This window comes from Pteropus alecto, unplaced genomic scaffold (genome assembly GCF_000325575.1).
Source record: "Pteropus alecto unplaced genomic scaffold, ASM32557v1 scaffold9, whole genome shotgun sequence".
Lineage (NCBI taxonomy): Eukaryota > Metazoa > Chordata > Mammalia > Chiroptera > Pteropodidae > Pteropus > Pteropus alecto.
This window is the reverse complement of record NW_006442106.1, coordinates 333,744-361,239: the sequence shown is the minus strand read 5'-3', so window position 1 is coordinate 361,239 and position 27,496 is coordinate 333,744. Positions and strand designations below refer to the sequence as shown.

The following is a 27,496-nucleotide window of genomic DNA, read 5'->3' as shown; positions in this document are numbered from 1 at the left end:
GGGGCCTGGAGGCTTCCTCAGCCCCTGTGCTCGCTCGTTCCCTGCCTTCAGGTTGTGGGCCTGGGGAGGGGGTCTCCTGGAGTCACAAACTGGTCCCAGCACTGCTCAGGGTATTTGAAGCCACCTGGAGACGGAGGCCCATCGAGGGAGGTGGCAGCCAGTTAGCCGTGGAGCCTGGACGAGAAGAGAGACTGCTAACCTCCAGTCCTCTGCTTTCTTTTCACGATATCTCCTCTTAAAATGAAGAGCGTGATCGTAGAGTAACAGAGGACAGAATGAAAGCATGCAGGTCCCAGAACAGGGAGGGCTGCTTGATTTCTGAGACTCTGGGGACAGAAGGGGTAGAAAGAATTAAAATCCGAGTTGGGCCTGACGGTATGTGTTTTTCTAAGGAATAGAAGTTAGAATCCTTCTTTCATTCCCCTCCCTCGCAATTCTCTGGAAAGATAACGGGCTGCTCCCCCTAAGGGAAGAGCCTGCCCAGCAGTGGGGGTGTAGTGGTGGTGACAACTTTTAGCCAAGAGAAGGAGAAGTTGGGGTTGGGTAGGGTGGAGGTTGTGGCAGGTGGAGGGTATCCCCAGGGGAGAGGCCAAGGGAAGCCAGTTCCCGTCACATCACTGAGAATGACCTTAGTTGACTTCAAGGGCACCCTAAGCAGGGGGATGAGGAGACTGGGAAGTAATTGGTGGAGAGAGGAGCCACAGGAAGAGGGACTCACCTCTTGGTGCTGCCAGACGTCTCTGAGGGAGGACAGGCTGAGGGAGGGAGCCCGAGATGGGCAGTGAGCCGGAAAGGGGAGAAGGGCGGGTGGCAGGGCCATTAGCCCGCAGCACTAGCAGCCTGGGTGAACAGCTAATGGGGCCTCTCCTGCTGGAGCTGAGGCCAGACTGGAAGGAGGTGAGGGTTCACGATGACGTGAACACAGAAAGGGGAGAGGGCAGAAATGTGGGCTCTTTCTGGGTAGAGTGCCTAGTCAGCAGCTTGGAGGAGCAGGGTCGGTGGGATAACCGGAACACAGCTTTATCCCCTACCCAGCTTCTTCAAACCTACCCTGGAGCCAAGTGTTCCCTACTCCCGGAGAAGCTCTTGGGCAGGCCCCAGGCCTCCAGAATGTTTAAGTCACCCGCACTGTCTCCACTTGGTCATTGGTATGTGGGATAATGAGATAACTGTTCCCAGGTAGGTCACAGGCCCTCCCTGACATGCACAGGTGTGGGCACTTGTGTCCAGGTGAGCACTCCTCTATGTTCTCTCTCCTTCCTCCCTCTGGCTTTATGACACTGGTTTCTGACTCTTCCAGCGTTGGCAACAAGGGGAGGAGAGACAGGGACAAACGAGGTTTCATTTGGCAGCACTGCAGTAACCGGGCTGTCTCCACTCGGCCTGTCTGGGCTGCGTGGATGTCAGAGGGGACTCTTCCCTAGGCACTTGTGGGGACATTGACCGGCACTTACTGAGGCACAGGGCGTGCCCCAGCTGGTTGCTTAGCTTTCTTCTCTCAGCCTCTGGGGATTCACCCACTTACTTACCTCCTGCTGGGTTCACCTGCCCTTCCAGGAGGAGCTCAGTGAGATTTAAAATGGCCCAAATCTGTCTCTGTAGTCGTTGGTCTGTCAGTCTCTGACTGAGCATGTGTCTCCCTATCTGTCTATCTCTCTCTCATTCTCTCTCTCTGATGCCTCAAACTGACAACACAGTTTTCTTGGGTATGTGTGTCAGTCACCGGGCCTATGCCCCTCCCAAATTCCAAGTCACCCTAAACAAGTAAATTAGCTTCTTTGGGTGGTTTTCTGAGAGTGCTTCTCACCAGGCTGAGTCAGGTGGGGGCAGCATATCAACAAGTGCCTCCAAAGAAATAATCTACACTTTTTTTTTCTACATCAGTCACTAAATTGGTTCCTGGTCCCCTCCCTTCCATGTCCCAGATATGTGGTCCACCTCCCTAAGAATGTAGAAGAAATTGCCACCTGTTTTTCAGTATTTTCTCTTTGGGAAACACTGACGAACTGACTGAACCAAGGGAAAAATCAAGAGGCCATTTCACCTCCTGTAACAAGCATTTGGGAGAAGAGCAAAGTCAGGCATGCAAGGAGACATCAGACCGTCAGGATCTCTGCTTCAGCCCTGCAGACCTGGCGGTTCAGGTCTCCGACCAGTGCCGCCTCCTGAGAGGGCCTTCCTTGATCCCTCCATCCAAACAGGCCCCTCCCCTGCTCCAGTCCCTCTGTGTTTATTCAGAGCACTCACAGCTTGGGACATCAGATTCTCTGGCTCCTCTGCTAGAATGTTGGTCAGTGAGGGCAAAGATTTCTGTCTGCTTTGTCCACTGCTTGTTGCACACATAATAGGGGGTTCAGAGAGTTGAATGAATGGTCAACTGTTTGGGCCCTGGGAGGACGGTGAGATCTGGGGCTGGGGAGAGGGCTGCCTGCGGTCTAGAATCTCCGGCCCCAGAGCTTCCCAGCCACCTGCTGTGCATATCTCAGCGGTGCCTGTTGATGGCCACATCTCCTGGTCAATTGGTCATGAAGTAGATTTATGTCAACAGCTGGGCTCAGGGACAGGGTGGGAAGGCATCACAGGTTGCCAGGGAGCCTGTGCCAGGCCTTATCAGGCTCAGGGCTGCCTTCGGCTCCTTCAAGGGGACCCCACTCTAAAACCTTTTGGGTACCCTAGATTAGAGATCTCCAAATTAGGACTATGTCTTATCTTTTTTGACACCCCAGTAACTGGCTCTGTGCTGGAAGCATTAACAGGTGCTCAGTAAATGTTGGCTGAATGAATGGTTGAATAAGACTGGACCTCATTTTCAATACACAATCTCCCCCGCCGCAAACCTTTCCCTTCTCATTTAAGCCTTTCTTAAAAGTCTCCCCTTCCTCCAGAAAAGCAGATAGTGCCCTCACAGGAAATCAAACTGGGGAAGAAGTGAATTGATGAGGAATCAATGCCTTACTCTCAGAATTCTGAGGATGACCAGAACCTCCTCTTCTCTTGGAGAGGGTTCTAGTATCGAGCAGATGGGAAAGAAGGGCAGGAAAAGAAGGTGGCACTTTCGAAGCACCCGCCACAGGCCAAGAATTTTACGGTCCTCTTCCGGCTGATTGATTAGCCACATATTCCTGCCCCAACGGAGAATACGCCTTAGGCCATCGGCAGAAGCAGGAGAATGGGTGCAGAGAGATCAAACCTGAGAAGTGGAGGGGAAGCTGAAGGGACCAGCTGGGAAGTCGGAATCAGTAAACATAAGAAGGAACTGGTTGGGGTGACAGGGGAAGGCAGAAAAGCTATGACGACTGGCCTTCCACAAGCTCTTAGCTGTGAATTGTGAAAGAAGTTGGCAGGGTCAATTTTGAGAATAGCTGTGAGTAAAGAATTGGCTTTCTCTTTTTACTTTCTTCAAAAGATGCAAATAAGATGAGAATTTGGTTTTTAGGGACTTTTGGCTATTATGAAAGACTTATGCATCACTTCCTATCTTGAACTAGCTGCACGGTAGCTAGTGGCGTCTCCATTTTAGAAGAAGAAACCAAGGTTCAGATAAGCTGGTGAACTTTTCCCACAGTCGCTGGGCTAGTCAAGTAGAAGAGTCAGTCTCAGAGTCAGACCCAGTGCACGCTTTGCCAAAAGAGAACAAAGTCTCCAATCTGCTGATTTGATCCTGAAGTTACCTGGACTCTTTTCCCTTCTCCCCAGGCCCCATGGTGCCTCCTCCATGTTCTCATCCCACTCTGATTCCACAGACTAGAAATAGCTCACTGGTTTTTCAAAGTGATATCTTAGCCATTTTTATTGTGCAGCTCCGTGTTCGTCACATGTTTGTCCACATGGGTGTATGTCTCAGACCCCGAGGCCTCGGAGGGTGGGGCTGCAGCGGTGTGAGCCCGTCCATGGAATGCCTCGCTGGCAGGTCGAGGAGAAACCAGCATGAGACAGTGCCTCTTTCTACTTCACTTCTGTCCCTTTCTCTGGGTTTTGCCCCAAAGGTAGAAATTAGGCATAAGATTAGTGAGTGGGGTTATCTGAATGGGATGGGGCAGGAGGGTGTCAGGGGATGGGGAGGGAAAGAATAAAAACTAGGGACAAAGCTGATCCCAGCAGGGACTCAGCCAGCTGGGCATGAGGTTTTGGAGAGGGTGGGTAGTGACAGAGGGGCAGGGAATTTGTCCAGTGCATGCGAGGTGTTTAGATGAGTTTCTGGGTGGGAAGGAGAGTGGGAAAAGGCCAGCGGCAGGCCTTTTGGACAGTTGGCGTTACCAATGCTGAGAAGGAAGACTATCTCTGGGCCATGCCCAAATCTCTGTAGTGACCGGGGGTGCAGTAATTGTGTGTGTGTGTGTGTGTGTGTGTGTGTGTGTGTAGAGGGAGACTGCATGGAAAAGCTCCATGATCACCGGACCCCTGCAACTCCTCGGCACTTCTGCCTCAGCCCATTTGCAAGTCAGCGTTTGAGGGTCACATATTCCACCCCTTCGTGGTCCAGAGGCCGCTCCCCAGCCCCAAAATGAACCAGCTCCGAGTAATGTATCTCCTCGTCTTCTGGAACATCTGGAGTCACATTCTCATAGTCGCCCTGAGAAAGGTACGTTGTGGTCAGCTTGGCCTCACGGTCGCCAGCCTCCCACCATCTGCTTTCTCTGCCCACTCTCTCCTTGACTCCACTGGGGGCTTAAGAGCCTGAGCAGGAGTCCTCTTGTCCAGAAACTGGCTGCTGTTGGCATCTCAAACTGGGAGGTGCCTGCCCTGGCTCTGACCACGGCTGGGCCTCAGCAACCTTCCCACCGCCCAGCTTTTGCCACCACTGAGTCCACCCAAGTCTCCTCATCTGGCCCCACTCCCCCACCTTCCATAGCCCTGCCTTCTTACCACCTGACGCTTGTGCACCACAGAGTAAGTAACTGTATCGTCTCTGTTTAGGGAAAGTCTCGGCACCTCTGAGGTCCCTGCATCTCTGAAAGGAGGGCAAATGGATGACCACAAACGAAGCATTTCTCACAAAGCTGCCTCCTTCTTTCAACTTCCCTAGACCCCAAGAGCACCCAGCCTCCCAGCCCCTTATTATAATGCCTAATGCTCACAGTAAGTAGGAGCTAATGTGTCAAATGAGTGGGTGGATGGATGCACCGCACTCTTAACCTGGGCAATAGAGACTGACTCTGGGCACACATGCTCCTGGCTTGGACAGGTCCAATTCCTGAGACCATTACCCACCTAGGGGGAGGGTGTTGTTATGGAGCCGGAATGAGGAAATGGTATATGATGGTGCCTGGCACAGGCTTGGCACAAAGATGGCAGGTGGGACACGAGCTTTTCCTCCCACAGCCCTCCCAGGGTGTGGGTGTCACCCTCCCAGGACCGTCAGTACCCAATCCTTGGCGTGTTATTCTCAGGAAAGTTCAAGACAGCGTAGCTGATGGCGTCTTCCATCACCGGATTGTAGCAGCCCAGGGAGTGGGGGCCTTCAGAAAGGGGGGCCCTTCTAATCTGGGAGAGAGACAAGGTTTCAGCTCTCACCCCTCCTTTCCCGACCCTCGCTCCCTCCCCCTGGCCTCTGGCACCCCAGGCCTCCCCACAGGACTCTTCTCACCCTGCTTCACTTGGTTTCTTTGCTTGAATTCAGGTCCGCCCTGAATTTCATCTTTCTCCATCCTACCTTTTTATTCCTCACGAAGAAGCTCTGCCCACTGGAATTTTCCTGAAGGCCCTGCTGGCTCTGAATCCTCCTCCAACTAAGAAATAAAGACCCACTCGATGAGTATTAAGGGATGGGAAGAGCCTGTGGAACCGGCAGGCTGAGGCCTATAGGACTGGAGTTGCAAGAATGACCACGGAGAGGGAGGGGGAAGGGAGGAAAAGGAGTGGGAGGGAGATGAAATGGGAAGGGGAGGGAGCGAGGGGGAAGAGGGGTAGAAGGGGAAGCGGGGCAGCAGGAAAGCTCACCTTTGCTGAAACTTGACTCCCCAGATGGCCAGGAGGAGGATGGCCAGGCAGAGCCCCACGCCCAGGGCCACTCGCCTGCTGATGGTCTCTGGGCTATCTGACGGAGAAAGGAGGACTGTCAGTTGATGACACGGCCTCAGTCAGATACCAGTCCGCTCTGCCCTGAGGCATTTGCCTGGTGGGCATACTTGACTTCTCTTTGCAGAGCCCCCCGTGCTTTTGCCTGCAGGGCTTCTGCACCCATGAGGATGTGATGCAGAGGAAGAGGGAGAAGCCAGTCTCTGCCCTCTAGACCTTCTATTAGGAGGAAAGGGCTAGAAGCTCCTGCTTTGTGTCAGGCCCAAGCACACACAGAGCATGTAACCTTCACAAATGGGTACAACCTCTTCAGAGGGCAGTTTGGCCACACTATCGGAACTTCAAATCGCTGTGCTTGGACCAGCAATTCCATGTAGGAATTTATCCTGCGACTACCCTTGCAGGGGTGTCCGGCGCAAGAGACAGCACACGCCTCGAGGAGGGCACTGGGTACATAAGTCATGTAGCATCCGTACGCGGGAATACAACGCAGCCCTCAGAGCAAGAGGCAGTCTTCCAGGGTGTCTGCAAAGTGGAGACCCAGGGAACATGTTTTTATATAACATGTTACATTTCCAAATAAGACGCTTGGGCTGTTCCCTTTAGTGTCCAGCTTTGTAGACGATGAGCCTCTAAATTAAAAACCATGGCTCCAATCATAAATCTGAAAGCGTATAATAAATAAATTAAATATCTACCCTATGTTTCCAGACTCTTTAGACACTGTATATGCACACTCTTCAAGTGGTGTTGTTACATGGAAAAAAAGAAAGTTCAGGGCAAAGTGTGAGCCCTGCCACCATTTGTATAACAAAGAAGGGTGTGTAGACAGATGTATAGATGCATATTACTCTCAGAGAGAATTCTCAGTAAGGAGACATAAATGGCTGCCTGCCAACCGTGAAGGCCATGAGCTGGAGGGGAAAGTTCTCGGGGAGCAAGAAAGGAGAGGTGTCTGTCTTTCCACTATTTATCCTTTCATGCCGTTTTAATTTTTTACCTTGTGCTTATATGGTCTTAAAAAAAAAAACAACCCACAAATCTCAAAAGATAAAAACAAGTGTGAGACAGAGAGAGGGAGCCAGTAGGTGCTCAGGGTGTCTGGAAGGTGGGGACAGCCTGAGAGGGAATCCTCCTGGAGATGTCAGGGGAGACAGGCGAGTTACGTGGAGCAGGGCTGTGCCTTTGCGCACACAGGCTGGGCTGGCCTGGCAGGACAGGGAAGGAGTGGGTAGGGAAGAAGGGGTAGGTGGTCCGGAACGCACAGCCTTGGACGAAAGACACAGGAGTGACCAAGGCCAAAGAAGCAGAGAAAGAGGGCCTTACAGTAGACAGTAAGGATGCTGGGGGGCGACTGGCCCACACCCAGTTGGTTGGCCGCCTGGCACCAATAGGCGCCTGAGTGCTCAACTTTCACAGGATCCAATCTCAGTATCTGATCATAATGGTGGAGCTTTTGGTTATTCCAGTCAAACCAGGTGTACTGGGAGATGGGAGGGTTGGCATCACTTTCACACGTCAGGACTGCCCTCTTCCCCTCCATCACACTGTCTGTCGGACTCATAGACACCCACAGCCTCCTAGGTGCATCTGTAAAGAGAAGCAAAATCAGAGTCCAGGTAGCCAGTCACCTGCCCTTCTCTGCTCTCAGCTTCCAGCTCCAGCCACTCACATAGCACCTGGAGCATCCAGGTCTCAGATGTGCTCTGTCCTATGGAGTTGTTGACCAAGCAGTTGTAACTTCCAGCATCTTCTGGAGAGATGGAGTCAAAGCTCAGTTCTCTTCCTTCCTTTAAAAGGATTCCATTTTTCTTCCAGAAGAAGCGGACGTCTGTGGGATGGCTACTTGAGAAGTTACATTGGAGGAGAACGCGGTCCCCAGAGTGAATCTCAGAATGCGGGATGATGGATAGGACCTTGACACCTTTGGGAGCATCTGGAGAACAAGGGCCTCAGGCTGACCTCTTGGGTCCTGTTTTTCTTCCTGTCCCCAGGACTTCCTTTCCCCTTGGCCTTGAGGCCTGACTCTCATCCCTCAATTCACTGTGAAGATTCTGGTCTAGGCTCCAGTCTTTACACCGTATCCCACCTGGGCCACCTCCCAGATTCCCCTGCCCACATCACTCACACTTGATATGCAGGTTGACAGGGGCAGCCCACGAACACCATGTGTTACAGGCTGCGCAGGTGAATGGCCCGGCATTCCAGGAAACTTTTTGAATCGTCAGCACCCCAGGTACGAGTTCATTCCAGGAGCCTCGGGGACTCCATTCATATCGGATAACTCTGGGGTTACTGGAAGTGTAGTTACAGGTCAGGGTCACATTGTCTCCTTCTCGAATTGGCGTGGGGTTTTGAAGCACTATGGTTACCTCCTTGGGGGCATCTGAGACAAAATCAGAGAAATGGGTAGCTGAAATAGGAAAAGTCAACTGTCCATAATACCTGTTCCTTCCTGCTTCCTCTTTCCCCCGATCTGCGCCCTGCCTCCACACAGTTCCTAGATTAACCAGAGGAAGTCTCGCGCTTTCCTCTTGCATCTATGTGAGGACAGGAACCCTGCCCTGCCCATTTGGCCTGGTTGTGGTTAGAGGCAGGAAGGCACGGTGGTTAAGAGCAAGCTCTGACAGAGAACACGTGGTGCTGTTTGTGGGTCTCTGCAAGGGTCTAGGGTGCAGAGCTGGGTCCCTGCAGCATGGCAGCTAACAACAACAACAACAACAACAACAACAACAACAACAATAGTAAAGCACAGCTCTGGAGCCAAAACTGCCAGACCCTACCGCTTAGAGCTGTGTGACCATGGGCTGCAGGCCTCAGTTTACTCATCTGTCAAAGGGGGTCCTAAGAGTACCTAATGGAATTGTAGCCAGGACAAAATAAGATGATAGCCTTAGATCCGTGCGGTGTGTAGGAAACGCTGCCGCCGCTGCTGTTATGTACCTGGCTGTCTAGATGTTTGCGATTTAGACATTCCCATCAGCATATCTGGCGCAAACTATGACGTCTCAGGGTCCAAGGATCCAAACTGTGGATTCTCTTTGTTCTGAGCTCAGCTTAGTGACAAAATTCACTGTGTTAAACGGGGTCTGATGCTGGAGAGGTAATGAGACATTTCGCCTTAGTTCTCCTCGAGAATTTCAGGACCCCTTCTGGGACTCAGCCACTGCCTGGTGACACCAAGTCTCCATGTCCATCATGAAGCCCCAGCATCATTCAGGTTATTCATTCAACAAACATCTACTGAGCACCTACCATGAGCCACACCCTGTTCTGGTGCTGAGAATCTAACTGTGAACAACAACAGAACACCTGCTCTGAGAAGCTTACACCTCAGGGGCACCTCTGAGAAGAGCCCCTGGCTTCTGCTTGCTGTCCATTCTAGGACCCAGGCATCTACTTTCCTCCTCGGCCCACTTCCATCTTCTCCGTCTAAAACCCAGAGGCTCTGTGAATACTCACACTGGATGTCCAACTCAGCGTCCCGGCTCATTGGTCCAGAATCAACGCTGTTTTTTGCCAGGCAGGAATACTTCCCAGCATGGCTGAGGGAGACCTTCGAGATGTGGATGGTCTCGTTTGTGCTTCTCCAGATTTCAGTGTTATTGTGATACCAGGTATAATCTGTTGAAGGAGGATTGGCCACTGCCATGCAAGTCAGCGCTACTCCAGTTCCCTCCCTAGCTGGTGAGGATTGGATCTGAACCCAGGAAAGTCTCGGAGCATCTGGAAAAAGGTGTAGAAGCAAGTGGCATGGGGGTGAGCAGTGACCTCTGCCGGCCTCTCAAGGGCCTTGCTTCCATCCACGCTAACACCCTGCCTGCCCCTCCCCAGCTCCCGGGAGGCTCACAGAGCACTTGGAGGGCCACTTGTGAATGTCCTGAGCCGATATCATTTTGGGCCTCACAGTGGTAATCTCCACTCATATCCTTGGTCACTGAGGGCAGAGTGAGTGTGACCATCTTCTTCTCCCTCTGCAGTGTTTCCTGCTCTTCCAGTCGGTTCCCATCCTTGAGCCAGAATATAGTCCAGTACTCTGGGTTGCTGCTGATGATCTGGCACGTCATGGTCACTGAATTTCCCTCTTTTACAATGGCATCTTCAGGGCTGACCTTGATCTCCAACTTTGGGGTGTCTGGAGGAGCAAAGGTCAGTGGTGGAGGGGACAGAGAATTCTCAGAGGCTGTAAAGAGGTGAGAAATTGTTGGGCTTTTCTTCTGATAAAGCAGCAGCCTACACATAGTGTGTGGGTGCGTGCAGCCTTGTCCACAAGCACTGACTGGTGATGGTCACGGCCTCTTAACTCCTCTCTCTGCTTCCCTGCCTACCCCAGTCCCTGAAGGTCTGGTCTCCATCAGCAGCCAGCAGCATTTCCAATTCTGTCAATCAGAACTTGTCACTGCCCCGCTTGAAACTGTTCAGTGGAGTCCACAGTTAGAATAAAATCCAAAATCTTCAAGCGCCCGTCCTCATGGCCTTCCTTTCCTACACTGGGTCCCTCAGACACAGCGCTGGGGCTCCCTGTCCCCCTGCCTATTACGAACACAAGTGCCAACCTCAAAGCCCTTGTCCTTGCTCTTTCTTCTCTCTGGAATCGTGAATATACCTACCTGCCTTCACTCAACTCTCAGCTCACCTTCACCTGCCTCACAGAAGTCTCCATCCCTCATGCCCTCTGCCCCAGCCCTGCTTCATTTTTTTCTTAATATACTTAGCACCACCTACAGTTATGTTCTCTATTTCTTTGTTGATCTATTTATTGTTTGTCTCTCCTGCTGCAATGCTAGCTCCACGTAGGCAAGAGCCTTGCTCACTGCTGTCTCCCTGGCAGCCATAAAAGGTCTGGCGCCTAGTAGGTTTGCAATAAATATCTAGTGAATGAATGAATGAGGCACAAATAATAATGTGAAAATATTCCTCAAACCCCGCCCCCCTCCCCCACAAAGGAGAAAAAATATACCTAAGCAGATGATCCCAAATCATGTCATGGCTTAAGGATGGACGAAATTATTTTATTCTGTTAGACAAAAGCAGAGGCTAAAATGAATCTGTTTCCTGACACACCAGGGCTGACAACAGAGATGGTGGAGGAGAAAACACAGCTCTGCCTGGGCCATCCCCAGCTGCAAGGGCCCCAAACTGACTACGCTTCCTTCTTTGGAGGCTCCTGCCACCCTGGGTGCTCACTGAGGAGCTGGGGAGAAGGGGACAGGTCTTTCATTTTCCCCATAGGAGCTTGGGGGAGACTCACGCTTCACATCCAGCTGCACGGTTTTGTAGGAGAGCAGCCCGCCTGCATTGTCATTCCAGAGCTGGCAGGTCAGATTCTGGCCATGGTGGGTCCAATTAGGCTGCATTGTGAGCTCGCTCTGGGTGGAGACGGTCTTAGTAGTCAGGGTAGTTGAGGTGGCAGAGAGAAGCTGAAATGACTCCGGGGACCACTGCAATCTGATCTGGTACTCAAAGCAGGAGAAATTCAGCAAGCAGGTCAGTGTGACCTTCTGGGACTCCCGGATTTCTAGAGGGAGCTGAATGAGAGGTGGAGGAGCCGTTTCTGCAAAAGAGTAGGGACCATGCTGGCAGCCTGGAAGACTGAGGACCGCTGTGTCCTAGCCTCTTACACTGGCCGTGGATGCCCAGCCCCAAATAACCCTCACCAGTCCATCCACCTCTCTCCTGGCTCTCCTTCCTCTGTTCTGAACCACTTTTGCTCAGCTGAAGCACCTTCTGAAAGGTCTTGTGGGTGCTGAATTGCCTTAGGAATTACAATTCATATTTTGTACTTACTTTATTTTCACTCCCAAATGTTTGCTTTCTAAATGTTTTCAAGATCACTCTCCCCACCACCCCTAAGTGAATTTTACCAGTTTAGTTCAACATGCATTTCTTAGCTTCAGTGATGACAAGCCTTCATTGTTTAATGGCCTTAGTATTGGAGGCACCCCACACAGCATTTCTTTAGGACGTTCCTTTAGAGGAGCAAGCCTGTGGGCAGCCAGCCTCAGCTCTCCCAGGGCTGGGCCGCCTTCAGACTGCAGGGTCTGAAGCTACATCTCTCACTCCATGTGTAGGGCTGCCTAAAACCCCCACCATAAAAAGAGGCTATGGAATGGAGTGAGAGCACTAGCTGGGGTGGAGGCCACAGATCGGTGTTCGATCTACCTTCTACACATGTGTCATTTAATCATGAAGGGCAAATTAGAATTAACTACCAGCATTAATACATTGTGAGACTTCACTTGAAAATCTAGAGTTTTATCTTCTCTTGAAAAATCAGGCAGCCTGGAACCCAGATTCCAGAATGGAACTGAGTGGCAGCTAGGATACTTGAGGAGGGAAAAGCACTCATGCTCTAGCTGGCCAGAGCTCCATTGTCTTGTGCTGCCTAAGTCACTCACTGGCAACCCCGTCCCCCCACCCCACCCCCCGCCCTGACCTCTGCAGGCAACCTGGGTTTCGGCCCCTGTCCCAAGAGTCAATTGTTTCCCACTTCCGTCCTTGCCCATGCCCGAGGCAAAAGATCCCATCCCCAGGGCCTTACTGGAGACGTTGAGGAATATATTCTCCATCCATTTATCAGCCCCTGATGTCGTCCTCAGCCCCAGGACACCGCTGTCTTGGGTGTTTACAGAGCGGATATGCAGGGTGCAGTTGGACGTCTCGTCTCCCAGGAACTGTATCCTTTCCTGAGAGGGAAACTCCTTCATCTTTGTCATCTGGTAGAGGATGCTCCCGTTGAAGTCCTTGGCCTTTTGGTCATACGTGTAATTATGGTACACTGTGAGGTTGTCCAGGACCTTTCTTTTGTTGTCCCGGGGCTCTCTTTTCTCTGGAATTTTGTATTGGCAGGGTATGCAGATGCAGGCCCCCTCCCAAGCGTAGAGGGTTTTAGGGTGCTCAAACTTCCAATCTTCTGAGTCAGAGAAAGCCAAGTATTCTAGAACTCACCACAGTGATCAGAAAGCATTATTGAGGGGGCATGGAGAGCTTTCAAAGGAATAAAGAAACCCCTCTGAAGAAAGAGGGAGAGAGGAGAGACACAAAGAGAGCGAGACACAAAGAGAGAAGCATATATACGCAGGTGTCCACAGCCTGGCCCCACCCTACCCCACATTTACTCTTCTCTGCCCCAGATCTTCCCTCCTCCTCCAGCTCCAAAGTCCTCCTAGAACCCACGTGCCAGTCCAGGCCACAGTCCTTACCAAGGAGCAGGAGCAAGGGGCCAAGGAGATGCATGCTGTTGCGTCTAGGCAGGAGCCTGGGGCAGGAAGAGTTCGTCTTTGAGCCACTTGGTCACTTTTTCTAGATGGCTTTTCTTACTCACCCACTGAGCTCTGACCCCTTTTTCTCAATCCCAGAAAGCCCACGTCTAGTTGCATGGTGGGTTGTGGACTTCTGGATGCACACAAGGCCTTCTCTGGGTAGGCCATGCCTCATCCATCAGCCCAAAAACCCTGTTGTGCTAGCCTCTCTCTCTCCCCAGCATTCCTTCCTTTCTTCTATCCATCCATCCACTCACCTATCCATCCATCCATCCACCCATCCATCCATCCATCCATCCATCCATCCACCCACCCAACCATCCATCCATCCATCCATCCATCCATCCATCCATCCATCCATCCATCCACCCATCCATCCATCCACCCACCCACCCATCCATAATTGTATAAACTTCCTGCTCTCAGGCTTTGAGTAGCACCAGACAACTGAGCACCTGGAATACCAGGCCCTGGGTAACTTGGAGCTCACTTTGGGGCAATCTAGTGAAGTTTTACATAGGGTTTTACATGGCCAAATCTTGATTTTAAAGACTAGGAAAAAAATAACTTTAAGACCAATAATTAAATATGATATCAGGAAGCATTTAGAGAGGTCTGGAAGGACTTAGGAGAATATGATCCAAGGGCCCCTCTCAGATGCCCCCAGGGGCTGGGTAGGAAACATAAATCAACCAGGTGGGGTCGAAGGTCATGTAAAGGCCATGACTTTCTCAGTTCCCACTAATTGTTGCCAAGTGGGAATGTGGGCTCAGCACTTCCAGATCTTCTACTGTTTTAAGGGAAGAAGCCAGATTATCATGTTAAATGTCCTGCTAAACAAAAACAAACAAACAAAGTTGGGCCAGAGTCAGAGTACCCTAGAGGCCTGGTGAGTGGCCAGGGTTCCATCATTTTTCCCATTCATTGAAACAGCCTCACTTTCATTTCTTTAATATAATAAATGTTCTGCTAAACAAAAACAAACAAACAAACAAACAAACAAACAAACAAACGAAACACAGTGATAGTCAAACAAAACCTGTCTGCGGACTTAGCAGCAGTCCAAGGACTGCCAGTGTACAACTGCTGCCTCTCTCTCACTCCCTCTCTCTGCTGAAAGCTGGCCCATCACCCTTACTAGACTTTTACAAAGTTACATTTACATAGAGTTAATTAAAGTCCCAATTTGCATAGCTGTGCTCTCAGGGCTGGTCCCCTGGGAGCTGGGCAGGATGTGTCCACAGAGTGTGTCTCCTGTCTCAGCACAGACCTGTGCCCCTTCCACCAGCCCAGTCAATGTTTCCCACGCATCAACACCCCCTGCCCCCACTCACCCACCGGCTGTTTATCTCCTCAGGCTCCGTGGCTCCTGCCAAAGTCTGTTGGGTACGCAGCACCCTTTGTGGGGAAAGCTAAGCTGCTGGCTGAAAGCAGGAAGGAATCTGTGCCCAGGCAGGAAAGTAGGGGTAGGGGTGAGGGGTCTGAACCGAGGCAGACCCTCCAGGCAGAGCTGACACCAGCTCTGCAGGTGCTGATAGTGCTACACACAAAAAAGTCTTTAAGGTCACATCCATTTGAGAGAAGCTGGTTTTAAAAAGTTAAATAAGATTCTTTACTGCAGGTCTTTCCAAACCTTTTAATCAATTGTGTGTGCATCATACATCTCCCAACATGGGGGTTAGAGTACATACAGTACATTGCCCACACTTTTTTAGCCATGGGAACTATTTTATGTGTTCCATGAAAAACTTGGCAGGGTTGCAGGGTCAGTGTTCTGAGGGATGCACTATGGATCCCTTTCGGGTTTCCACAAGGGCTGTGGCAGCGGCCAGATTCCATGCCTCATGGCGAAGACTAGCCTCCTACAGCTGGGCCATTGTGCCCCCTCTGTCAGCAGCCACCGGCTATGCCTTCATTGGAGACTGGCTTAAGAACTCTGAGTAAGTGGAAGAGCAACGCTTCTCAAAGCAGGGCCATGTGCTTACCCTAAGGAGCGCCAGGCAGCCTCTGGGACACAAGAAGTGGACTCCAGGCCTGAAATTGAAAGGCTGCTGAAGCATGGTGGAGTGTTGGGGACAGTAGGCATTAGGCACCAAGGCTCAGGACAAGGCCATGCTGTCCAGCCCTGTGGTCTGCTCAACACAGGCCTGTTTAGGGCCTTGCAGGACCTCAGAGCCAGTCTCCCTGGGTCCATTCCTTCCTCCTGGGCATCCAGTGACCCCTTGGGCCCTCAGCAAATTGGCCAGGCCCGGCAGGGATGCCCAAAGACAGGGCTTTATGAACCTTTTGCACACAGCAAGAGAGAGAGAAGGGGCTCCCCGCTGTGCTCCCAGCCTCAAGAATTCTGCCTGGTACACAGCGACTGCTTCATACTTGCTCATTGAATGCAAAAGAGAACGAAATAGTTTTACCTGTTTCCTGGTGTCTTCCCTCTTCAGAGACCCTGGCAGCATCTGAGAGTAAAAGAAGAAGCACAGCAAAGTCTCTAGTGACTAATTTTTACCCTCTTTGGCCACACCCTCTGCCTCTCTGTGACCAAGAAGCATGATGATCCGGAAAGTGGGGAAAAGAGGCAACAAAGGGGATGGGGAATTGGAGTCAGATCAGAAGGAACACTAAAATGTCTGTGGTTGTTTTTTTGTTTCAGCGTATGGAGTTTCTATACCAGATGCGTTTCGGAGCTGAGTCCTCCACAATTTCCCTCTATCCGGCTCTCAGAAAATGCTAACAACTCAATACAACCAGATTAAAACTACCAGCCTGCTGAAAAAGACACAACTCAACTTGAAAGTATTTGTCATTTAGTGACACCATCCAATTATTCTCATTCCCATTACTTTCCCTCCATAGGCTTGAATGGTAGAGAATCTGATCACTGACACTGACGCCTTGGCAGCAACCAAGGGATAAGTAAAAAGCATGTAGATGTCAGGAAGGGAAAAGATAATTTATGTGAAGTTATCAGATGAACAAGTCTTGAAACTAAACTTCACCCCTTTTATCAGATGTCTAGTCTGTGAGTGTTTGAGACCAGAACTAGATAACAGGCAAAGCCATGCAAATCCTACAGCTGATAAGGGAAGCTTCTGAGGAGTCTTCACCCTGGCACCACTGACTCTGACTGCAGGGCGTTGAGAAGAAAATAGAAAGAGTAAAGAACAATTTCTTCAGAAAGCAGTGATGTTCTGGGAAGTCCTAGGCCCTTTCGCTACAGCATTTTTGCTGCAGGTATCTTTGGCACAAACATTTTTACCACCAGCATTTTTGCCACAATGTTTTCGCTTCATAACTGATAAGCTTTAAGACAATTTTGTCATTAAAAAAAGATAAAATCTTGAAAAATAAAAGGGATATTTAAAAGGCGATGACAAAATTTAAAAGACTTTATTGTGAAATATAAAATATTTGAATACATTAAAAATGTGTGTAGACTCATAGCGATACTGTGCAAGTAACTGATTTTATTTTGTGCCTAATTGTACCTAAACACTTAGTTCTATAGGAAATGTGGGTTCAACTCTAAACCTTCAAGGAGAGCCTTTAGCCTCTTTTTCCTTATTTTTTATGTAGTGTGTTTTGAAATAAGAAACTAACTTTGGGAGACAATCACTATCATCTGGAAAAAATGCTAACTATTTTAAGACCTCCGCTACATCTGGATAGACCAGCCAAAGGGGCTAGTGAAGATTCATTTATAATATAAAAATTGGAGTAACTGTGAAAACTTTGTTAATGCAGAAATGAAACCAAATAAAAACACCAAACTGTCAACTAGTTATTTTAATTTTTTTTTACAGTGGTTGATTGATTAGTCAATGGAGAAATGAAACCAAACAAACAAACAAAAACCCCAAACTGTCAACTAGTTATTTTATCTTTTTTTATGGCAAAATTGCCTTATGGCCAATTAGATATGTGGCAAAATGCTTGTGGCAAAGATGTCTATGGCACAGATGGTACAGCAAAAATACCAGACATGGTTCTAGGAAGATGGAGCAGGTGTACTTTGCCCTATTTCCTTGTCTAAGTACAACTAAAAACCTTGGACATTAGAAAGCAAGCATAAGAAGACTCTGAAAGGTGGAGAGAAGGCATGCTAGCTAGGGACCTCAGAACCTGATGAATGATATGGAGGTGAATTTCCTGGGTTTTCTCTTTGCCTCATATAACCCAGACTGAATTCTAAAGAAGACAGCAACTGGAAATGCCAATGGGCATGGGTGAAAAAAATGATCCCGCAAAATACCACTTTTTAGCCAAAGAACCAGGAAAGGGGCAACCTAGGTAGATAGAAATCTTTCAGGCAATAACTGCTCTACCCCAGCCAAATACCATAGAAAAACCTGAAGCCTCATCCCCACCACTCCACCCCTGACAGTGAAGGCTGAGTGGGGAGCCTGGATTTCTGTAACAAAGAACCCTAGGCCTCTCTTCTACCTCATCTGAGTAGTACCTGAGGAGGTTGAGTATAGAGCTGGGCCCTCCATCCCCACTGGGCTCATCCTCCCTGTAGTGTCAGTGGAGACCACATGGGGAGCTGGAACATCCACTCCCACTCAGTGGGGATAAGACATTCCTCCTCTCCTCACTAGAGTGGTATGAGAGGAGGTCAAGCGAACAGTCAGGACTTCCACTATCACTCAGTGGTAGCAAGCTCACCTCTTGCAGTGCAATTTGTGTGGAAGCCATGTGGACAGTCGTAATAAAGTACTCCTTTCAACTAAGGTGGTAATAGTGGGTGCCTAAAGATGACCCTAAACTCCCACCCCTGCCCAACAATAACAAGGAAACTTTACCCCCCTACACATGTCAAGGGAGGCTGAGTGGAGAACCTGGACTTCTACCTGCACTTGGTGGTGATGAGACAGTGATCTCCGTCCTTGATTTCACTATACAGTGCTGGGGAGGCTTGCTAAAAGACGGATTTAAGTAAGATTCTACTACATAATACTAAGTCCTATTACATAATACCTCAAATTCCAGGTTCCAATCAAAAAATTATTCATCATACTAAGAACCAGGAAGTTCTCAAACTGAGTGAGAAAAGATCATCAACAGACACAAACACTAAGATGCCACAGATGTTAAAATTATCTGACAGATTACAAAGCTGCCATCATAGAAATATTTTAGTGAGCAATTACATGCTTGAAACAAATGAGAAAATAGAAAGTCTCAGCAAATAAATAGAAAATGTAAAGAAAAACCAAAAGAAAATTTTAGAACTAAGAAATACAATGACTGAAATAAAAATCTTAATGAATGGCTCAACAGCAGAATGGAGAATACAGAAGGAAGGATCAGTGAAATGTAACATAGAACAAGAGAAAGTATTTAGTTTGAACAACAAGAGAGATAGACTGAAAATAAATAAATAAACAGAGCCTCAGAAACATGTGTGACTGTAATAAAAGGTCTAACATTCGTGTCATTAGAGTCTCATAAGGAAAAGAGAAAGAGAGTGGAGCTGAGAAAGTATTCAAAGAAATAATGCCTAAAAATGTCCTTAATTTGACAAAACAAACAAAAACATATTTCTACAGATTCAAGAAACAGCAAACACCAAATAAGATAAATCCAAAGAAATCTATTCCAAGATACATAATAGCCAAACTTCTAAAAACTTAAGACAAAGAAAAAATATTGAAAGCAACCACAAAGAAATGACATACTACTTATAGGGAGAAAACCCATTCACGTGACAGTAGTTTTCACATCGAAACCCATAGAGGCCACAGGAAGTGAAACTTACTTATTTTTATTTTTTGGATACTAAAAGAAATAAACTCTCAACCTAGAAACTTATATCTAGTGAAAATACCCTTCAGGAAGGAGGGGGAAATCAAGACATTCTCAAATGAAGGAAAACCAACAGAATTTTAACCAACAGAGGCCTAACCTAAAAGAATGGCTAAAAGGAGCAATCTAAATAGAAAAAAAAAATTTTTTTTTTTAAAGGAATCTTAAAACATCAGAAAAGAAGGAAGAACATGAAAAAAGTGAACCCATGGGTAAATATAATAAGCTTTTCTTCTTGAGTTTTCTAAATTATGTTTGACAGTCAAAGAAAAACCTATAACACGCATTATGCTGTTCTCAGTGTGTGTAGAGGAAATATTTGAGACAACTATATTATAAATAGAAGGCACGAAGGGATGTAAAGGGAAGTGAATTTTCTATACTTCACTCGAACTGGTAAATGTTGAAACCAGTAGACTTTGGTAAGTTATATATATATAATGTGATACCTAGAGCAGCCGCTAAAAAAACTATTCGAAATGATACACTCAAAAACACTATAGATACATCAAAATTGAAGTTTACGAAATTGTTCAAGGGACCCACAGGAAGGTAGGAAAAAAGAAAACAGAGAAATTAAAAACAGAGAGAAGAGAGAAAACAAAAACTAAAGTGGCAGACTTAAGCCTTAGCATTAAGTAATTACATTAAATGTAAAGGTCCAAATACACAAATGAAAAGACAGAAACTGACAGAGTGGATAAAAAAACATGACCCAGCTATATACTGTCTATAAGAAAATAACTTCAAATATAATTATATAGGTAAATTGAAAATAAAATAATGTAAAAGGATATACCATGCAAATATTAGTAAAAAGAAAGTAAGGGTGGCTATATTAATAACAGATAAATAGACTGCATAGCGAAGAAAATTACCAAGCCAGTGAGGGATATTATATAATAAGGAAAGGGTCAATCCACCAAGAAGACATAACAATCCTAAATGTGTATGCACCAAACAACAGAACTACAAAATATGCAAAGCGAAGACCAATAGAAATGAATGGAGAAATAAACAAATTCACAGTTATGGTTGGAAACGTCAACATTCCTCCCTCAACAATTGATAGAACAACTAGACAGAAAATCAGCAAGGATATATAAGAACTAAACAGCACCATCAACCAACGTGATCTAATTCACATTTATAGGAGACTCAACCCAACAATAGCATAATACATATTTTTTTCAAGAACCCATGGAACAATATCCAAAGATGAACCAAATTTAAAACCATAAAACAAACCTCAGAAAATTTGAAATAATTTTTTAAATCATACATAGTTTGTTCTCCAACCACCATGGAATCAAACTAGAAATCGATAACAGAAAGATAACAGGAAAATCCTCAAACACTTGGAAACCAAATGACACACTTCTAAATAATCTATGGATCAAAGAGAGAATCTCAAAGGGAATAAAAATTTGTTAAAAGAAAATGAAAATAGAACTTCCCAAATTTTGTGGGAAAGGTTAAAGCACAAGAGGAAAATTTATAGTAGTAAATACTTACATTAAAAGAAAAAAGTTTCGAATCAATAATATAAGATTCCATCTCCAGAAACTATAAAAATATGAGAAAAAATGCCAAAGCAAGCATAAGGAAGGAAATCATCAATATAAAAGCAGAAATCAAAAAACTTAAAAAAATAGAGAAAATAAAAATGCTGATTTACTGAAAAGATCAACAAAATTGACAAACCCCTAGCAAGACTGACAAATAGAAGAGACAAGACAAATTGCTAATATCAAGAATGAAATAGGGCATATCACTATAGACCCTACATATATCAAAAAGATAATAAGAGAATAGTATGAACAACTCTGCCCACACCAATTTGATAATTCAGATTAAATGGATCAATTCTACAAACTACTAACTACTACAACTCATCTAATATGAATTAGATAAATTAAATAGCCCTATAACTACTAAGGTAATTTAAAACCTGAAAAAGAAACCTCCAGGCCCATATGGTTTTACTAGAGAATTCTACTCAATGTTTAAAGAAGAATTAACATTTAATAAAAAAAATAAAAATAAAAATAAAGAAGAATTAACACCAATTTCACATAATCTCTTCCAGAAAATAGTAGTGGAAATGCTTCCCAACTCATTCTATGAAGCCAGTATTACCAGGAAGCCGAATAAACAAAACGAAACAAAGATAGTACAAAAAAGAAAATGACAACTATTCCTTATGAATATAGTTGCAAAAACCCTTAACAAATGTGAACAAATATTAAAGAATTATACACCAGGACCCAGGATATTATCCCAGGGATGCAGAGCTGGTTCAATATTTGAAAATCAATTAATGTAATCTCATATTAATAGAATAATAATGAAGATAAATAATAATAACAAATAACAGATATTTATTAATAAATAATAATTGCTTATTATTTATTATAATAAATAATAATAAAGAAAAATCACATGATTATATAAATTGTTGCAGAAAAGGCATTTAACAACATTCAACACTCATTTGTGATAAAAACTCTATGAAAACTAGAAATAGAGAAGAAATTTCTCAACATAATAACCTAAAACTAACCTACTAAAAGACTATTTGACATAGCACTGGAAGTTCTAGACAACACAATAAGGTAAGGAAAGAAAACAAAAAGCATATAGAGCTGAGAGGAAGGAATAAAACCACCTCTATCTGCAGATAACATACTGATAGAAAATCCCGAGGAATCTACCAAAAAAAAAAAAAATTCTAAAACTAATAAGTGAGTTCAGCAAGGTTGTAGAGTGCAAAATCAACACAGAAATTAGGCACTTTTTTTGTACTAACAACGAATGATGAAAACTGAAATTTAAAATATGATTCTATTTCTAATGGCTTAACAAAAGAAATACTTAGGTGCGATAAATCTAACAAAACATATAATACTTGTATGCTGAAAACTATAAAACACTGCTAAAAAAATAATCAAAGAAGATCTAAGTAAATACCATGCTCATGAAGTAGAAGACTAAACATAGTAAAGATGTCAATTCCCCCAAAGTGATATACAGATTTAATCCAATTACTATCAGGTAATTTGTAGATAAGGACGAGATTATTCTAAAGTTATACAGAAAGATAAAAGAACTAGAATAGAAAATATTTCTGAAAAAGAAGAATAAAAAAGAAGGTATCACTCTAATTTCAAGGCTTATCATGACGTAATATACAATAATCAAAACTGTGTGGTGTTGGTGGGGGTATAAACATAGATTGATTGAACAGACTAGAGAACCCAGAAATAGCCCCATGGGAGTGTGGTCAACTGGTTTCTGATAAAGGAGCTAAAGCAGTTCAATGGAAGAAAAATGGGCTTTTCAACAGATGGTGCCAGAGCAATTGAATATCCATAGGCAAAACCTAAACCAAAACCTCACACTTTACACAAAACTTAACTCAAAGTGGACCATAGATTTACATATGAAACATTAAACTATAAACTTTAGAGGGTGAAATGGAAGAAAATCTTTGGGATGAAGGGCCTGATGAAGAGTTTTTAGACATAAGACCAAAATCATGACCACTAAAAATCAGTAAATTGGACTTCATTGAAAGTATTACTATTGTTGTTGTTATTGTCATTACTATTATCTCTGTGAAAAATCTTGTTAAGAGAATAAAAAGACAAACTACAGACTGGAAGAAAATATTTGTAAACCACGTATCTGACAAAGGACTCAGAATGAATATATAAAGAACTCTCAAAACTCAACATTAAATTAAAAAATCAAACAATCCAATTAGAAGATGAGCAAAAGACACGAAGAAACATTTCATGGAAGAGGATTTACAAAAGATAAATAAGCACATGAAAAGGTGTTCAACATCACTAGTCAGTGAAATGCAAACCAAGACCTTAAGATATCACTATATACTTATTAGAACAGCTAAAATAGAAAATAATGACAATACCAAATGCTGTTGAGCGGGCAGTGAAACTAAATCATTCATACATTGCTGGTGGGAATGTAAAAATGATACAGCCACTCTGGAAAATGATTTGTGAGTTTCTTGAAAAACTAATAAAATACGCCTACCGTATGACTCAGCATTTGTACTCCTAGGCATTTATTTCCATGAAATGAAAACTTATGTCCACACAAAATCCTGTACACAGTTGTTTATAGCAGCTTTATTTGTAATAGCCCCAAACTGTAAACAACCAACATGTCCCTCTCTAGGGGAATGGTTAAACCAATAGTGATACACCCATACCACAAGTGCTACGGAGCAACAAGGGACAGAGTACTGATACACATGACAGTTTGGACGATTCTGAAGGACGTTATACTGAGTTTAAAAAGCCCATCTCAAAGGGTCACATACCATACGATTCCTTTTATGTATCATTCTTGAAATGGCAACATGATAGAGATAGAGAACAGATTACTGTTTGCCAAGAGTTACAAATGGTGGCGGGTGGCGGTGGGGGTGGAGTGGGGAGAAAAAGGATGTGACTACGGGGTGATCTTTGAGGTAATGGAATGGTTCTGTATCTTGACTGCAGCAGTGGTTACATACATCTAGATGTGTGATAAAAGGACTTAGACCCTTAGAACATTGGGCCAATGCCAAATTCCTGGTCTTGATTTTGCACTATAATTATGTGACAAGTAACCCTTGGGGAAACTGGATGAAGGGCACACCAAACCTCTCTGTTCTTTGCAACTTCCTGTGAATCTATAATTACTTCAAAATAAAAAGTTTTTTTAAAAACCCAGCAATCTCAATGGAAGCTTCAGGAAAGTGGACAGGGTCCCAAAGGTCTTCAGCAGGGGACCCTCTGGAGACTCATCATCTAGAAGGAGGGTCTGAGGTCTCTGATAGGACAGTTCCAGGCATTGCTTACAGTCCTGTAACAGGAGGAAATTGGGCAGTAAGGTCATGGACATGCCTTGGTTTCTGGAGGCCAATGGCTGCATGGAGAGAGCAAGAGCTGGGGAGGAGGACTCCTGAGGAGAGGAGCTGTGGTGACTTCACTCTTCCTTCCAAAGAGGTAGGTGGTCTCCATTTTGGGCGATTTGACTGTTGTTACCTGCCCCCACCAGGGAAACAGTGGAGCCAACCAACTAGGTGACACTGAGGGACCTATGATAGTGCCTTCCTCACAGTGTTAATGAGGTCACGCACGTGATGCTCTCAGCCTCATGTACAGCATTTAAATCTGCATTTAAATCTCAGTCTTGCCGTTTGTCAGCAGTGACCTCCCTCAGTTTCCCCACAAAGAGTGATGCTGCTATTGGTGGTACCGACTTCATGAGTGTGCCGTAGGAAAGTGCACCTAAAGCACTTTCACAGTGGCTGTCATGGCATGAGTGCTCTGTGAAAGTGAGCTGTCACTGTTTGTTATGCACATTGTCACTTACTCTGCTTGACCTACACTCCATGGTGACCTTGAGTCACACATCTCTAGCCTGAGCTTAACAGAGAAGCTCTTTGAAACCAAACTGTTGTTCCTCTTCCACTTCCCAGGGAGGTTAGGATTGCAGACAGACCAAGCTCTGAGAGTAGGAAAGAGTCTTCTCCTTGGCTACCACCCAGCCTGTGAATTGAGGTTGTCACCTCCTTTTCAGGAAGCAGGCTGGAGTTGAGAGTGAAGAGGGTGGGGAAGAAGGAGGCTTGGAGCTTTGCTACAGCAATGCTGTGAGTTCCCAATCCCAGTCCAGGGGAAGGAACTTTGGAGTAATCAGCACAGACCTGGAGCCCTTTCATCATTGAGAAGGAGGGAGCTGCCTGTCCCTAGGCATAGTCCTCCGGATAGGGTAGGGGGAGACGGATTATCTTGGTCTCAGCCTGGAGTGACCTGGCAGGTGGGTGGGACAGGAGGGACAAGGAGGTCTGTGTTATCCTGACCCTGGCCTGGTGCCTGAAGTCCTCCCTGTTGTGGTGGGTGGCTTATCCCTCCCAACAGATGGGACATGAGACCTGCTCACCTCTATTCCAGCCTAGGAAGACCTCATCCTGTGCATCTGTTCCCATCTCTCCGAGTAACTGTGTCATAGATTCTGACTCTTCTTCAGCTTAGAATTTCCCAAGGAAGGGGTGCCATCAGCCTTTCCTGACCTTGAACATGGCCAGAGTGGAGCATGTGTGTGTTCACTGAACGTATTCCTCCCTCTTTCTTCAGCATCTAGGAAGTGGCCAGTCATCTTGGACTCCTCTCTCAAGAGGAGTCCAGCATTAAGAAATCCCATCGGTTCCTCCTCCAGAACACGTCCTGTTCCCGTCCCCTCCACTTCCTCATCATCTCCACTTCCTCTCTCTTGGACTGCTGCCACGGCCTCCTAAGCCCTCCCCTTAGGAGGGCCTCCTACGCCCTCCACTTGTGCCCATTGTCCAGGCAGCTACCAGTGGGGCCTTTGAAACCTCAAGCCCCTGTGTATAATGCTCCAGCATCTCCCCAGTTTATGCAGAGGAAAAGCCTAAGTCCAGGCAGTTGCCTACAAGGCCCTCTGTAATCAGGCTCCCTTGGGCAACCACTCGGGCTCCCTCACTCCACTCCAGGCACATTGCTTTCCTTCTCGTTCCATGAACATAACAAGTCCATCCCCACCACAGGCCTTTGCACCTGATCTTGGCTTTCCCTGAACCCATATTCCCTAGAAATCTTCAGAGCTCCTTCCCTGACTTCCTTCTCGTCTCTACTCAGATGACCGCTTTCTGAAACGGCAGCCTTGCACAGCATACTCTGTCCTATCTGACCAACATTTGTTTATCTGATTGTCTCTTCCACAAAATGTCAGCTTTGTGAGGTCAGAGAGTGTTTCTTCTGAGTCTCTGCAGTGTCCCCAGGGCCCAGCATAGTCCTGGCATACCGCAGGTGCTCAATAAATACGTGTCAGAACAGAGGAATTCTGGCTGGGGAAACGGTGTCCAGGAACTGGGTGGGGTGACACCTGAATTCCGGCTCTGTTTGCGTGTTATCACTGACTGTTAGTCCCTCCTAAGAGATGGTCTTTGTATCAAAGCACTTCATTTTTTCCCAATCTTTAGAGGTTTGCCTATGACCTGCAGGACTTTTGTCCTCTCTGTGAACCACCTGAAATATTTTTATTTCATACATTTCTTTAAATCGATTCACTTGATTGATTTTTTTTAAAAAAAACTTAGCCTCACCCTCAGTTTTTATCCAAAAAAAAAAAAAAAAAAATCACCTATTTGGTATGCTTGTTTCCTTTTGTTCTGATACACATTAAGTGAAACATAAATATTACCAGAACGGTCACTCCTCTCCCCTCCTAAGATCACCTGGTTGTCTGGCATGGTGCTCAGGTGGCACTTTGGGTAGCAGAGGGTTACTCTGAGTCCCTCACTATTGACATTGCTCTGGTCCTCAGGGCGAAGTCCTTAGGGGCATTCCTATCAGGCCAGACCTGCTGGAGCCAGGGTCTGTCGTCAGGGGACAGGTGTGCCAGGGCGGGGCCATTGCGTGTGCAGGAGAGTTGGTGGAAACTTCCACTGTGGCTGCCGTGAAGCCCCTACTATTCTCTGTCTAGTCTCGCACCACCCGGCCTCGGTTCAGCTCCTGGAATTTTGCCAAACACATTCCCACTTGGGGCCTTCACTCAGGGTGTTCCCTTCCACAGGGACCCCTGACCCCTGAGACCCTCAGGCACACTTCTGTTCTTTGCCTTAAAGAACTTCCCTTGGGAGCAGGCGTCAGGAGTGGCAGTCAGGCATTAGATGCGAGGTTACTTATTTAAGGTCCTTCTCCCTGCAAGACTGCCAGCTCTGGGGGAAAAGGGCTAGGGCAGGGGCCCCTCCCCACTGCTCACAGCCTGCTACCACCATACCTCTTCCTTTCTCCCCATGGGGACAAAACAGCCTCGTCACCTTCCCTCCCAACATGGCTTATTTATTCCTGCCTCTAGATCTTGCCTTTGGCCTCTGTTGTATCCCTTACCTTCTACGAAAACCAGGGGAAAGCCGCCTTCCTCGGAAACCACCTGCATTGCCCGAGCCCAGCCACTCTCTTCTAACTGCTCCCTAGCACCTGCAGGCCCTGCAGGCTCCCGGCCGAGGTGGCAGTGCAGTACAGTGGTAAGAGCATGGGCTGCAGAGCCAGGGCTCTGGGTTCCAATCAAGGCTGCAGTTACCAGCTGGGGGACTCCAAAGACGTGATTTAGCCTCTCTGCTCCTCTGTTCCTCCACGGTCTGAAATGTCAGCTCATTGGAAGTAACTGAAGGCCCCATCAAAACACAGAGTGCTGGGCCCCAGTTTTCTATTCCTGTGGCCTTGGTAGGGCCTGAGAATTTACCTTCCTAACAAAAAGCCCAGGTGATGCTGTCGCTGCTGGTGCAGGGACCTACTTTGAGAACCATTGTCATAGTTGTTAGGGAAGGTAAATGGAGATGAATTAATGTAAATCGAGTAAAATCAGGTGGCACAGAGTAA

The 27,496-nt window shown here is 46.5% G+C and overlaps 1 protein-coding gene across 2 annotated transcripts; it reads right to left on the bottom strand.

Annotated features, from left to right (window-relative positions):
- Positions 1-3,762: 3,762 nt before the first annotated feature.
- On the bottom strand, positions 3,763-15,712 carry CD22 (CD22 molecule). 2 transcript variants are annotated; one of them, XM_006919869.1, is made up of 14 exons: positions 15,692-15,712; positions 13,221-13,276; positions 12,560-12,961; positions 11,270-11,572; positions 9,869-10,153; positions 9,481-9,744; positions 8,147-8,404; positions 7,691-7,954; positions 7,345-7,608; positions 5,941-6,037; positions 5,654-5,729; positions 5,366-5,484; positions 4,867-4,951; positions 3,763-4,573 (listed from the first exon to the last, which is right to left on the bottom strand). In XM_006919869.1, exons 2-14 carry the CDS (start codon positions 13,252-13,254, stop codon positions 4,442-4,444), a joined length of 2,583 nt encoding a protein of 860 aa, XP_006919931.1. In that variant the 5' UTR covers positions 13,255-13,276; positions 15,692-15,712; the 3' UTR covers positions 3,763-4,441. The 2 variants fall into 2 exon arrangements, with proteins under 2 accessions (XP_006919931.1, XP_024894310.1); XM_025038542.1 differs by having other exon boundaries at positions 12,560-12,955.
- Positions 15,713-27,496: the final 11,784 nt, after the last annotated feature.

Bases quoted from the DNA above. Each gene is read 5' to 3' on its own strand.
- CD22 (XM_006919869.1), bottom strand. From the start codon at position 13,254: ATGCATCTCCTTGGCCCCTTGCTCCTGCTCCTTG. The intron at 7,609-7,690 runs GTGAGTGGCTGG...TTCTCTTTACAG, and splicing joins CTGGATGCTCCAGGTGCTAT to ATGCACCTAGGAGGCTGTGG. The intron at 4,952-5,365 runs GTACTGACGGTC...CCCTCCTTTCAG, and splicing joins AATAACACGCCAAGGATTGG to AGATGCAGGGACCTCAGAGG.